This window comes from Panthera tigris, chromosome A2, assembly GCF_018350195.1.
Source record: "Panthera tigris isolate Pti1 chromosome A2, P.tigris_Pti1_mat1.1, whole genome shotgun sequence".
NCBI classification, from domain to species: domain Eukaryota; kingdom Metazoa; phylum Chordata; class Mammalia; order Carnivora; family Felidae; genus Panthera; species Panthera tigris.
Window position 1 is genome coordinate 108,417,977 of NC_056661.1, and position 14,356 is coordinate 108,432,332.

The 14,356-nt window shown below is 35.2% G+C and overlaps 1 protein-coding gene across 3 annotated transcripts in view; it reads right to left on the reverse strand.

The window, feature by feature from the left end:
- ANKMY2 (ankyrin repeat and MYND domain containing 2) overlaps positions 1 to 14,356 on the reverse strand; it is a 36,943-nt gene that overhangs the window by 15,958 nt on the left and 6,629 nt on the right. For all 3 annotated transcript variants that reach the window (XM_007089084.2, XM_042967655.1, XM_042967673.1), the window contains exons 3-4: positions 9,240 to 9,378; positions 7,316 to 7,414 (exon numbers count right to left, since the gene is read on the reverse strand). In XM_007089084.2, coding sequence (XP_007089146.1) covers positions 7,316 to 7,414; positions 9,240 to 9,378 — 238 coding nt within the window. The remainder of the gene's footprint in view (positions 1 to 7,315; positions 7,415 to 9,239; positions 9,379 to 14,356) is intronic.

The window sequence follows — 14,356 nt, forward strand, 5'->3', positions numbered from 1 at the left end:
GATTCAAAACTTTAAAATTAACACACAAACTCAAACAGGTAACCCAGTATAGTAGTGAGGACTAAAATAGTAATGCAGAAGATGAAGTAGATGAAATGTCTCCAAACAGAAAAATTAGGAAATGGTAATCATTATGGAAGAGACGAGAGCTGAAGGGCAGATCGAGAAACGTAGTAGTGAAAAATAACACAAGTCCCAGAAAGAAAAAGAGAAATGGATCGAGACTTAAAGATTAAACAAATGATAGAAGAACATGTCCCTGATTTGAAGGGAAATTTTAGCAGTGACCACAATCTCCTTTTTGGTATTCAGTGCTGTTCTTAAGTACCCAAACACCAGGGTTTGTTTGTTTGTTTGTGTGTTTGTTTCTTTCTCTCTCTCTTCCTCTTTCTTTCTTTTATTCAAAAAGCTCCAATATATGTACCTTGAGGGGATGTCAAACAGTAATAGGATATATTAGAAACATGAGGTGCTCTGTTTAGCAAATGATCATCTCTACCTCCACAATATTCACGGAGGGAAAGACAGAAACAGTCCATCAAGCAAATGTACAAGCAGGACATGAACATGTCGGCATCAAAATTAACACTGGTCACCGCATGTGGAAATTTACAACTGTGCAGAAAGAAACCAGACAAGATGAAGGCAAACTACAATCCTTCCTTAAAAGGCAGTCTATATCCAGCTTCAATAAAAAGATGGGTATTGCTACTTAAAAAAACAAAAAAAGTTCTAAAATTACCTCCTAAAAACCTTAAAATCGACAGAGAAAAAGTTGAAGAGGAAAAAGTCGGGTAAATAGAGAATTAGCTTGTTACTATGTGTTCTCATCAGCCTCTCAACTAATAGAGTCAGGACAGTCCCTGTGAGCAGTTGGCAATATTGATACATTAAAAATACCAGCTATGTATCAATGACACAGTCACAGGAATAGAGAGGCTTCTTGAGATTCCATCTTTGTAAGAAGGACAAAATAATAATATTTTCAGCATTAATCTTTTTTACATTTTAGGTAGTGCTTACATTATTTTGATATTTTATTTTAAATAATCTGCTAATAATTTATATTAGAGTGATGTATATACTTATAACCAAAACAAATATTTAGTTTTACTGGTATTTAATTTATAAATTCTGAGTAAATACAAATAAAACAGTACTATCACTACAGAAAATATATGCTGGGGGCGGGCAGGGGGGGCAGTGTATAATCTGGGGCCAGAATTACTATCACTAGACTTAAGTCTTCCTGATTGAATAGGGTCACTGAGTCAGTCTTAGGAAGGATTACTGAGAACACACACACACACACACACACACACACACACACACACACACATACAACTAAACACATCTTAGTAAAATGTTTTATTTTCTAGGATAGGCTGAAATTCAAAACACACTTCCAGAACGATATATGGAAAGTTTACTAAGGAAAATAAATTCTCATTTATAAGTACGTAGGAAAGTGTGAAGGGAGTTCTACAAATGACTGAGGGAAAAGCACAGTGATACAAGAACCATGAAACTACCCAGGGATGACTCACATTTCAGAGAGAAAGAGAATTTCTGTTATGATATGTTTCAAACCAGATTCAGCCTACAAACCATCCCAGAAGGTCCTGTAGCCCAAACCTAAATGAGAACACAGAGAGCTCCAGATGGAGCTAGGGGGGAGGGGAGAGGAGTGGAGAACGCCTGGTAGCAGAGATGGCTAGTCTGAATAATGGGTGGAGGCAGCATGAGTTGACTCTGAGGATTACTGGAAGAGAAGTAACACACTTTGAATGACACTCTAATTACATATCGGGACTAAAAATACTAAACTCCCTCAGCAAAGTCCACAGCTGGTGGCAGTGGTGGAGGAGGAAAGGAAAGTCCCAGGCCTGAAAAGGCAAAACAGAGAAAGTAGAGAAATCAATGAGTTTAGAAGTATTTTCTCATGTTCGAATTGCTAAATGGGCAAATACAGTTTCTTGGGGGTGGGACATAGAGGAAAATTTTGTTCTTGTTTCTTTGTTTGTTTGTTTGTTTTCCTTGCCTGGCTCTTTTTTTTTAATTTTATTTTTTATTTTTTAAAATTTACATCCAAATTAGTTAGCATAGAGTGCAACGATGATTTCTGGAGTAGATTCCCTAATGCCCCTTATCCATTTAGCCCATCTCCCCTCCCACAACCCCTCCAGTAACCCTCAGTTTGTTCTCCATATTTATGAGTCTCTTCTATTTTGTCCCCCTCCCTGTTTTTATATTATTTTTGTTTCCCTTCCCTTTTGTTCATCTGTTTTGTCTCTTGAAGTCCTCATATGAGTGAAGTCATATGATTTTTGTCTTTCTCTGACTAATTTCACTTAGCATAATACCCTTCAGTTCCATGCACACAGTTTCAAATGGCAAGATTTCATTCTTTTTGATTGCCGAGTAATACTCCATTGTATGTGTGTGTGTATATATATATGTGTGTGTGTATATATATACATGTATATATATACACACATATATACCACATCTTCTTTATCCCTTCATCTGTCGATGGACATTTGGGCTCTTTCCATACTTTGGCTATTGTTGATAGTGCTGCTATAAACATGGGGGGTGCATGTGTCCCTTCGAAACAGCACACTTGTATCCTGTGTATAAATGCCTAGTAGTGAAATTGGTGGGTCATAGGGTAGTTCTATTTTTAGTTTTTTGAGGAACCCTCCATACAGCTTTCCAGAGTGGCTGCACCAGCTTGCATTCCCATGTTCTTGTTTTTAAATAACCAACAAATATGGGTTTTACTGGGAGTGTCATGAATAGGAAAGTAAGAATTAGTGGAATGGGAAAGCATTCTTGATCTTTCAAGTTAATAAAAGAAGAAATAAGTGTACTCTAACATGACCAGGCCAGTCACATTAAGCACACACACACACATACACACGCACACACACACACACACACACACATGCACACATGCACACGCACACAAAACTACTAAGTAAAACAAAGTGTAAAAACGTGGTAAAAGAGGAGGTACGTAGTCAAGTTTATCAGTAACCATAAATATGCATAAGCTGAATACCGGTTAAAAGAAAGAATATCTCATTCTGGGTTAGAGAACAGAGCACACCTACATGGGTTTATAAACATACAGGTATAGAAGTAGTTACACTACTAAAATGAAATAATAAAGATGGAAAATAAAGAGATCAGCAAAGAGGTTATTGACAAAGGCAAAAACACAAAAATGAATCAAGAATGGTTATAATATATGAAAAAGTGTATTAGTAGATTCTGTACCAATAAAACTACTAGCAATTTCATAAAAAGGGAAGAGCTAAAAATATTACCATTAAAAACAGGAAAAAAAAAACCTAGACATGTCAATTTTCACTACTATTATTGCTTCTTACTTTGAAGCCTGAAGCAAATTCAAACAGAAAATAAATGCAATTGAACAGCTATAAAACCCAGGAGACTCTAATAAAAATGACAAGAAAAATACAGAAATCAATAGCTTTCTCCTTATTATCCATAACCAGCTAGAAATGACAGAGTGTGGCAGTCAGTGGTGGTGGGAATTCTCCTTACAATATGGGCAATAACTACAAATTACCTAGAAGTAAATTTTAAAAGAATGGAGTTTCATTTAAAAGAAAGAACTGATCTGAGGGAATCTAATGAACATTATTAAGGTACCAAAAATAAGTTCTAAAACACACACACATACACAAAAATCAATGTATCAGCATACCATGCGATTGAATAGCATGTCTTATCATACAGTGGTCAATTCTCTGAAAATAATTATATAACTATTTAATAAAAGTCCAAGAAGAACCAAAAAAATGGGGGGACAGAGGAAGGTATTCAAACGGGAAGACCTGAAAGGAACAAGTGGTTTAAAGTCAATGTGATCAAACAATATGGTATTGACACAGAGAGTGACAAGCAGGCCTGTAGAAGAGAATATGGGGCCCAGAAATAGATACCAGTATATAAGAGAAATTAACTTACCACAAAAGTGGTATTACAATTTAGTGGGAAAATGCTGGGTGGTTTAGTAAGTGGTGCTATCACAATTAACTACATATCCAGGGGGAAATAAACTCTAAAGAATTAAATTTTGAAAGTACAAAAAAAAAAAAAAAATTTGAAGGGCATTTAGGAGAATCCTCAACTAACCCATATTTAAGAACTCTTCTGACAAGACAAGAACCACGGAAACTATAAAAGAAAAACTATGATTACTTAAAAATAAATTTTCTATGGCAAAAGTTCCCATAAAGTCAAAAGAAGGAAATATAACTATTTGAAATACATTTTATAGAAAAAGGGTTAGCATCCATAATACACATAAAGCTCCTCAAAACAGTAAGAAAAAGACAACCCAAAGGATAAATAAGTAATGAGTATGAGAGTCCACAGAAAAGAGAAATAGAAATGACCGACAGCAGAAAATAACTTAATTTCGTGAATAATGAGGGGAATGTAAATTTACAATATACCATCTTTTCAACTACCAGATTGGCAAAAAAGTGAAAACACCCAGTTCTGATGAAGATGTTCATAAGAATGTGAACTGTATGTGTGTGGCGCGTGGGGGGGCGGGTGCATCTGGGTGGCTCAGTTGGTTAAGCGTCCAACTGTGGCTCAGGTCATGATCTCGCAGTTCATGAGTTCGAGCCCTGCATCAGGCTCTGGGCTGACAGCTCTGAGCCTGGAGTCGGCTTAAGATTCTGTGTCTCCCTCTCTCTACCCCACCCATGCTCGCACTCTGTCTCTGTCTGAAAAATAAACGAACTTTAAAGAAAAAAAAAAAAAAAAAGAAAAAAAGAATGTGAATCATGGGGCACCTGGGTGGGTCAGTCAGTTAAGCGTACAAGTCTTGATTTTGGCTCAGGTCATGATCTCACAGTTTGTTCGAGCCCCACTCTGTGCTGACAGCTTGCTCAGAGCCTGGAGTCTACTTTGGATTCTGTGTCTCCTTCTCTCTCTCTGCCCCTCCCCCAAATGCACTCTATGTCTCTCAAAAATTAATAAATGTAAATTTAAAAAAATTAATTTTTTTTATATTTTTTAATAAAAAAATAAGAATGTGAACTGTTATGCCCTTTTTTAAAAGACAATCTAGACTTACACTGAAATTAAAAATACATACCCTGTGTCTCAGCCCTTTTACTTCTGAGAGTATGTGTTATAGGTATTATAGCACTGTCGTGTAAAATATATATGACCAAGGATAATTATTACATTATTTGTAGTGAAATGATTTTTAAAAACTATCAGTAGGGGACAGCCAAATGCACTGTGGTATGTCTGAATCATATGGAATATGACATAAATTCAGTGGAGATAACTGAATTTATATCCACCGAGATGAGAGGGACTTCCATGGCATACTAGTAAGTGAAGGAAACAAGTTATAAGAAATATATTTGTAAGATAAATCTTTTTTAAAAGATTTTTCTTTTTTAAAAGATAAAAATCATTCATATGCGTGCACATATTGATACAAACCATTCCGCTTGAGGACAATAAGAGGGGGTGGATGACTTTTTAAAAAGACTACCTATAATGGAAAATATCGTGTAGACCAAAAGGGTTTAATTCTCGTCTATGAGATTCAAATGGAATGCAAACAATTCTCTTATTTTAGGATGGGACTGGGGACAATTTCTACCTTAGATTTCTATGGATCTAGTGGTGTTAAGAGAAAGGCAAGTAAAAGAGCATCGTATTCATGTGTGAAAAAAGAGGCCTCTCCACTTCCAGCCCTGTGACCTGAGGAAAGTTACTGAACCTTTGTCTGCGTTCTCATTTGCTACATCGTGGACATGATGAAAACTGGGAGTTCAGTAGAACCTCATTTCATCTAACTGCTAGTCCTCAGGGCACAGATCAGAAAACTGAGTCCTGCAGAGAAGCGATGTGCCCATGATCTTGTAATGAATTAGCAGCAGACGTGAACTAAAATATGAGAACCAAGCTTCCTAGATGAGTCTTATTTTCCCTTTGTACTGACACCCTCAAAATGAGCCTAGTGGTAAGCTGGGGACAACCAGGGAGACTCTAACTGTGGGAGATAAATATTTCTCTGAAGTTTGTACTGCAAGACCATACTTAAATCCTCCTGAAGTTGAGATAAAATAAGGATATTCGCTCTCACAGAGCTGACTCAGTGACTACCTGACTTAATCACTGGTAGGTACTATTAGCGTTTTGAGATAATTTAGTAACAAAATTTAACAAAACACAGTTGTTGCCCTCCTGTACGAGACTAATTTCCATGGCTTAAATGTAATTTCTCTCAAAACCCCCTTGGAAGAGGATACAAGATCCCTCTATTTGACGTATTTCTATGAAACCCTTAAGCTGTGCCTTGAAGTATAATTTCACAATGGTTGTCATTGCTATTAGCCTCCAACTGCCTGAACACATGAAGAGCCTCTGTTTCATTCACCACTGTATCCAAAGCACCTACAGTGATGCTTGGTATATAGGTTGCAAACAATAATTATTTGTTTAATGACTTATCAGTCCTATAAGGTCACTTGCTGCATTCCCAATAAATCAGAGGTTTATATATTTGCTTGTCTATTTTTTGACTTTCCTTAACTGCTAACTCAGTTGGACTAAAACACCAATGACCAAATATTCACGCCACTCTCTTCCAAACCCCTCATATTATGTCCAGTAACAGGATTAATATACCAAGAAATACTGGGCACAACACAATAAAAGTTTGTGCTTGATGAGCATGAAAATGAAACAGCTATATATTACACTATTATTAATCTCCTTTCTATGAAAAAACTGCATTGTTGCAATTTTTATTAGCAACAGTAACTGATGACACCTATTTAGTGCTACCCGTAAAGCTCCGGAAGTCAACATCTCATTTAATCCTTTCAATAACCAGGAACCATGCTACAATGGATAAAGTAAAGGTCAGAATAATTAAGTAACCTGCTACTGACTGGCACAGCCAGGATTTCAATTGAGGACTGTTGACTTCACAGTTCATGTTCTTGACTTTAGGTTAAACTACTTCCTTAAAGAAATAAGATACAGTCATCAAAGCATTTAACTACAACTAAAATGGCCCCACTATTCTTTGTATCTCACAAGGTGGAAATTCAAGATAGCTTGCTCATTTTCTCCAAAGGGTCACTGGACGTTTCATTAAGTTAGACAAAACCCAAAAAAGTGTAAACATTTTGCTCTTTTAAAACTAAACATGACACTATTTGTACTCTGAGAAGCGAAGTGCTATTTCTTCACGGAGGACATTTTGGATACAACCTAATTAAAAAATGCCGTAAAAACTCACCCACAAAGGCTGCCATCTGAGCTGCTGTTCTTCCTACAGAGTTGACAACATCTGTCTCAGCACCAGCTTCCAACATTACCCACGTAATGTCTTTGTTACCTGACGTTAGAAGGGGACGTATCTGTTAATATTAAGGAAATGCCCAACTGAAAACACCTCCTTCAAATGATCTGTACCCTTTTTCCTCATTTAGTTTTAGGTTTCTATCTTGTGAATATTTTCATTTTCTCTGAAATGTAAATCATAACCAGAGTAAAGAGTAAAATAATACAAAAACCCATATAGAGATTAACCTCATTTTGGGGGAAAAACATCAGGGAATACAAAGATGGTATAGAACTGAGTATCACTTTTTTTTTTAACAAAATGTATTTTTTTTACTGATAACGTATAAAGTGAAAAGAAACAAAAAATATCAACAACAAAGAGTGATAAAATGAAAAATCTCCCCTTAATATCTACTACTAATCCATCCCAATCCTCACATCCACAGGCCCTGGAATAATGATACAACAGGTGACGGTCTATCATTTGCTTTTATTCTATTTGCATTCTATTGCTAATGTAATCATTACAGATATTTTCCTATTATGGACTATACTTAGTGACCAGCATTTTCCATTAATTGCTGCAGGATAGAACAGTTCCTGGAAAACACTGCAGAATCAAAGTTATGCCTATTTTAAAGGCATTTTGCCAGGCTGGCTTCTAGCAGGTTGGGCAGATGTGCATATGCCAAAACAGTGCAGAGAAGTCCCTATGCTGATGCTGGACATCATCACTCTTCCTTAACCTCTGCCAATACAGTGAGTGACAAATGATCATTTATTTTTCCAACTGCATTTCTTTGCTAATTGGTAGAAATATTTTATATCCTTATGGGCCAGCTCTATGTCTTTTGTTCTCTGTTCAATTTTCTGTCCAATTTTCTATTGCAGTACTTGTTTCTATATGATTTATGAGAGCTCCTGCTACATAATGAGATGACCCTTTAAGATATGTAATGAACATTTTCCTCAGTTTTTCATTTGTACTTTATACATTGGTATATTCTCTATTTGGAAATGTTAAGATTATATATAACCAAGTTGGCCAATGTTGTCCTTTTTATATTCTATATTTTCTATATCACACTTAGAAAGGCTTTCCTTCTTTTTTCCCCTCCAAGTTTTTATTTAAATTCAAGCTAGTTAACATACAGTGCAATATTAGTCTCAGGTATAGAATTTGGTGATTCATCACTTCCATACAACACCCAGCGCTCATCACATCAAGGGCATTCCTTAATCCCCATCATCTATTAAACTATCCCCACCCCTTCTCCAGAAATGCTTTCCTCTTCCAGGATTATAAAAATATAGATTACTGTTTTTAAGGTATGAGAGTATTATATCTTCCTTTTCTTAAAAAAACAAAAACAAAAACAAAAACACCTACAAATACAGATGACTCCACTTAATTGTAAATATTTCCCAATTGTCTTTATTCACAAATCAGAGTAAGTTTCTAACTGGATCAGCATATTTAGGACATAAATGTCAGTGAAGCAAACAGACAGCTCTAACATAGCAGCTATTTTTTCAAGAGACCAAAGAAGTTTTCATATTACTTCAACATACAAAGATACAGAACGTTAATGGAACTCACTTGAAAGAATAATGATCCAACTCCTTAACTCTACACAAAATATATTGTCCATACAATCAGCTGATTTAAATAAGCAAAGAAACATATCACCAAATTAACTATTTAACATACTTTATACATTACAACCTTTCAAGAACCAATTCCCACCTTTCCTGTAAGAATTGACCTTAAAATTACTATAATAAAAAAGCATGTAATTTAAAAGTATCTATGTACTTATAAAAATTTTGCATAGGTGACTGACACTGATACATTAGAATAAATTCTAAAACGTCACCAGAAAGTGCAGCAAACATGAGGGCTGTGTATCCATGTTCATGCTGATGACAATTTACATCAGCTCCATGTCGCAGAAGTAATCTGCACATATCAAGTTTTCCTTTATATGCAGCGTGCATTAGAGGAGTCATTCCATTCTGTAACAAAAAGGGAAAAAGTATTAATTATATTTATTTACCTTTTCTCCTATGAACAACTCCTGAAATTAAACTAAAAAGATAAAAGAAACATGAATTAATAAACTCATAAAGTACTTTTATGTTGACTTTCTCACTTGGATCTTTCATAAACTACTGAGGAAAAATAAGAGTTTTGTTATCTGATATGATAATTTTTTATTAGCAAATAGTTTCAAAGAAATTTGCTCAACCTCACATAACCAGTAAAATGGCCAGGGAGGCACAAGAACCTAGATCATCAGGGTTCACATCTCTACCACACATACTTAGCTACTGGAGAAACAAATGAACGAATGGATACAAATGCATAAACATGAAAACAAAAACATCTCAAACAATCAGAATGCCTATCAATGAGAAAGTTGAATAAAGCATGTTGTATCCACTTGTAAATCATAACCACGAAAAGAGTAATCGTGAACCTCTTGACTGCATCTGTATCTAACGAATTGGAGAAATTTCCACGAATTACTGCCAATGAGAAAAACAAGATGCAGGAAATGTATATTATAATAGTATCATTTTTAAAATGACACCCCAAACCACATTTACATTTTGATTATATATATGATTTGATCATATATACAATATAAATATCAAAAAATGATTGGTCATATTCACACTACATTGTTTAGTCTGCATGTTTTGTGCATATCCAGCGAAACATCCAGCCTTATTTGTTCTGAGTATCTGATGCTACGTGGTAGATAAATGAGCAAGGTGTTCTCTAAGTGGATTTTCAAAGCAAACCAGGAAAACTCTTTAAGTGCTGGAATTTCAAAGTTGTTCTGGATGAAGACTTCTCTAAAATGTAGACTCTGGGGGCGCCTGGGTAGCTCAGTTGGTTAAGCGTCTGACTTCGGCTCAGGTCATGATCTCACGGTTCGTGGGTTCGAGCCCCGCATCGGGCTCTGTGCTGACAGCTCAGAGCCTGGAGCCTGTTTCAGATTCTGTGTCTCCCTCTCTCTCTCTCTGCCCCTCCCCCACTCACACTCTGTCTCCCTCTGTCTCAAAAATAAATAAACATTAAAATGTAGAATCTGTTACTGTAGTGAATCTTAGAATGTCAACATAATTTGAATTGTTCTTTATGAGTCCACACTATGATTATGAACACAAGCCATCAATATTCTAGAAGTGCTACTGATATAAGAATTATACGAAGGCTGAGACCTTTCAAGGGGCTGTACAAGAGACATCTTAGTAGGAGTAGCCAATGTTTCTTGAGAACAATAAAAAAACTGGTAAGATTATAATGTTAAGACTCCCTTTGTTGGGAGTATCTACAAGGACGAGGTATTTAAAGGTTGGGAGTGGTTCGGGTGTGCATGGGTAATCAGGATTTCACTACACAGAGGCAGCTCTGAGGAAGTGGGGATGAATTATATGGTTATTACCTTTTGAATAAGACAAAAATGCATTCAAAGCAAGACTAGGGTGGTAGCCCCGTAGGATGCTATAACCTAGACATAAGAAGCTAGGTGCAGCCTGGGGGAAAAGAAGGACACAGTACAGGCAGGTAGGCGATTTATCACACAGCAATCCCATTGTATAAGTAAAGGTTATAATATAGTCTGACACCGCAGAACTGTCCCATATATTTAAAATAAATAAATACATATACCTAAAGCAGCTTTCAACACAGTGTGAAAAGATGTTTAAGAACAAAGGAGATGTGCAAAGTTTTTGAATCTTACATTGCAATTGCAAAGTGTCTTCACTTTTTTTATGTCTGCTTGTGTTTTAACTGTCCTCTCTGCTGATCACTTCTGTCCATTTACCTGACTGCCTTCCTGTTTCCTGATACTCCTTTTCTGCTCTCTCTCTCTCTCTCTCTCCCTTTAAATTTTTCTTTATTTTTGCTCTTTCTTATTTATCATTGGTCTTCGTAACAGGGATTGGTTTTCAGAACTAATCAATGAGAGCTTTTTTTCAAAGAGGTAATGAGCAAACCCAAACATATCATTTGCTGTGCAATCTCTGAACCTGTTATCTTTGTCATGTCTGTAACACAGCGTATGCTTTTCCCATATCAGATTTCAGTGCTGGCCTGGATGACCCTAGGTAAGAGAAGCCAAACATGTTAAGTGATAATTTATACTAAGCTTTTCTTTCTTTTTATTAAGGGTTATAATAACTTAGAACAAAAAATTATAAACTTCGAATGCAATGATTACTACGTATTATCTTTACTGAGTGCTTAATATATGTCAGACACAGATTTATGCACTGTGGATAGCAATGAACAAATCCCATGCTCCTCCAGTCTAAGTCCCTGACATTTAAATTTTAATTGAGGTGATAAGGCAGGGGTAACACAAGTGCTACAGGGAAAGAACATTGAGTAAGAGGCAAACAGAATGCCAGAGAGAAAGAGATTATTATTTTTAAATAAAAGGACAGTTAAGAAATGTCCCTCTAAGGAGGTGGCATTTGAACAAAACCTTCCTGAGGGAGTGAAGACACAAAGAATTTAAATAACTAGGGGAAGACTGCTCCAGGTAAAGGGAATGCAAGTCGGAAACTTTGAGAGCAAAGGGTATTGCCTTCAAGGAACACCAAGGAGGCCTAATGTATCTGCAGTTTGCTCACAGAATCTTCAGGAATCTCCTTGTCCTGATTCTCATGCTTCTAAGGTTTTACCATTAAATATGAAAGTGTGTCTAATGTTTTAACATTAAGCAGGACGCTACTGTTTGGGGAAGGTTTCCACAAATCTTTTATCAAGTTACCAAAAAAACCTATTCTACCCTAATCTGTTAAGAGCTTTTACCATCAATGGACACTAAATGTTATCAAAGGTATTATAGCATCCGTTGAGATAATCATAGGTGATTCTCTTTTATTCTGTAATATAATGGATAATATTGAAAGATTCTCTTAAATTGAACCATCCTATCACTTTTGGAGAAACCTTACTTGGTTATTATTTAATTATTATTTTGACATACTACTGGATCAATTTGCTAGTATCTTAGAGTTTTTCTATCTGAGTTATAAACTGAATTGGGCCCAAGGTTTTCTTGGTCTTTTTCCTATTTTGGCATCAGTGTTACGCTAGTCTTATCAAATGAGTTGGGTATCTTCCCATCTTTTTATGAACTGCAATCTGTGTAAAATGAGAAGTCCTTGAACATTTTGGAAAGCATACTCAGGTTTGCAGCTTTAGGAAGTGGTTGGCATTTAAATATATTTACACAAATTTTCCTTAATTATTCTAGTTTTTCTACTTCTATATGAGATGAATATATTCATTTTTATTTTTCTATAAAGTTACTGTTATATGGGTTTTCATATATATTGGCTTCAACACAAAAACTTATGAAAATTTCCTTTATTACTGCAGTTATACTCTCTCTTACTTTCTTGGTACTTATATACATCATTTTCTGGCTCATACTTTCCAGACTGCGTCTAATATTTTGTTCTTATGCTGAGAACTTTGTTTTTTTTTCTATCCTTTTTAAACAGCTTTATTGAGATACATAATTCACATACCATAAAATTCACCATTTAATACATACAATCAAATAGTTTTCAGTATATTTGCAGGGTTGTGCAAGGATCACCACAATCAATTTTAGGATATTTTTATTTCCCCCACAAGGAACCACCTATCCATTATCAGGGACCACCCCCCCCACACACACACACACCTCACCACCTTCCTACCCAGCCCTAGGCAGCCACTAATTTACTTTCTGTCCCTATGGATTTGTTATTTTGGACAGCTCCTACAAATGGAATCATAATATTTAGTATTCTGTGACGGGCTTCTTTGACTTGGCAAATGTTTTCAAGGTTCATCCATGTTGTAGCATTTACCAGTCCTTCGCTCCTTTTTTTTTTTTTTTTTTTTTTTAATTTTTTTTTTCAACGTTTTGAAATGGATTCCCATTTCTTCACAACCTCACCAATGCTTATTATTATTTATCTTTTTTATTATAGCCATCCCAGCAGGTGTCCCATGGTATCTCACTGCAGTTTTGATTTGCAGTTCCCGGGCAGCTCATACTGAGCATTTTTTCATGTGCACATTGGTCATTTGAGTATCTTTTGGAACAGTATCTATTTAGATCCTTTGTCCAGTTTTTAATAGTGTTATTTGTCTTTTTTACTGTTGAGTTGTAGTTCATAATAGCTTCTAGTTACAATTCCCTTATCAGATAGGATTTGTAGAACCATTCTGTGGGATTATCTTCTCACTGTTTAATGGTATACCTTGAAGCACAAACATTTTTATTTTAATTTTTTTCTTTTGTTGCTTGTGCCTGATGGCTTTTTTAAATGTTTATTTATATTTTAATTCATTCATTCACTCCTTTTATTCTCTGAGCATACCCTAATCTTTTAAAACAATTTTTAGTTGAAAGCTCAGAATACCACACAAGTTGAAAGTACAATAAATGCTGCAAAATAATAATAATAATAATAATAATAATAATAATAGCAATGATGATAAATGTGACAAATGCAAATTTTCCCTGAATATCACTTTGGCCACATACCACAGCTTTTGATAAATAGTAGCTTTTGATAAATGTTCTCAGTTTTAAATAGTAGACAATTCCTACTTCTATTTCTTCTTTTAACCAAGAACTACTGACAGTTAAAATTAATATTTCAAGTTGCTTTATTATTCAGATCATATTTTTGTTTATTTGTAATGTCTACTACTGCATTAGGTAAACTTTGAAATTAGCTAAAATTTCCTTTATAAGATAGTGTAACACAGACTAATTTTTATCAATGTTCCATGTAAAAGAAAATGTACTATTGTTTTTTTTCTATCTTAGTACACTGTCTGTCAATTAGTTATCCAAATCTTCTTTTCCCTGTACTACTTTTTTTCTACTTAATCTAGTGGTTTGTCAAAGTGTTTCAGCAGTTTTACAAATTTCTCCTTTGAATTCTATCTTTTTCTCTATGAATCTCA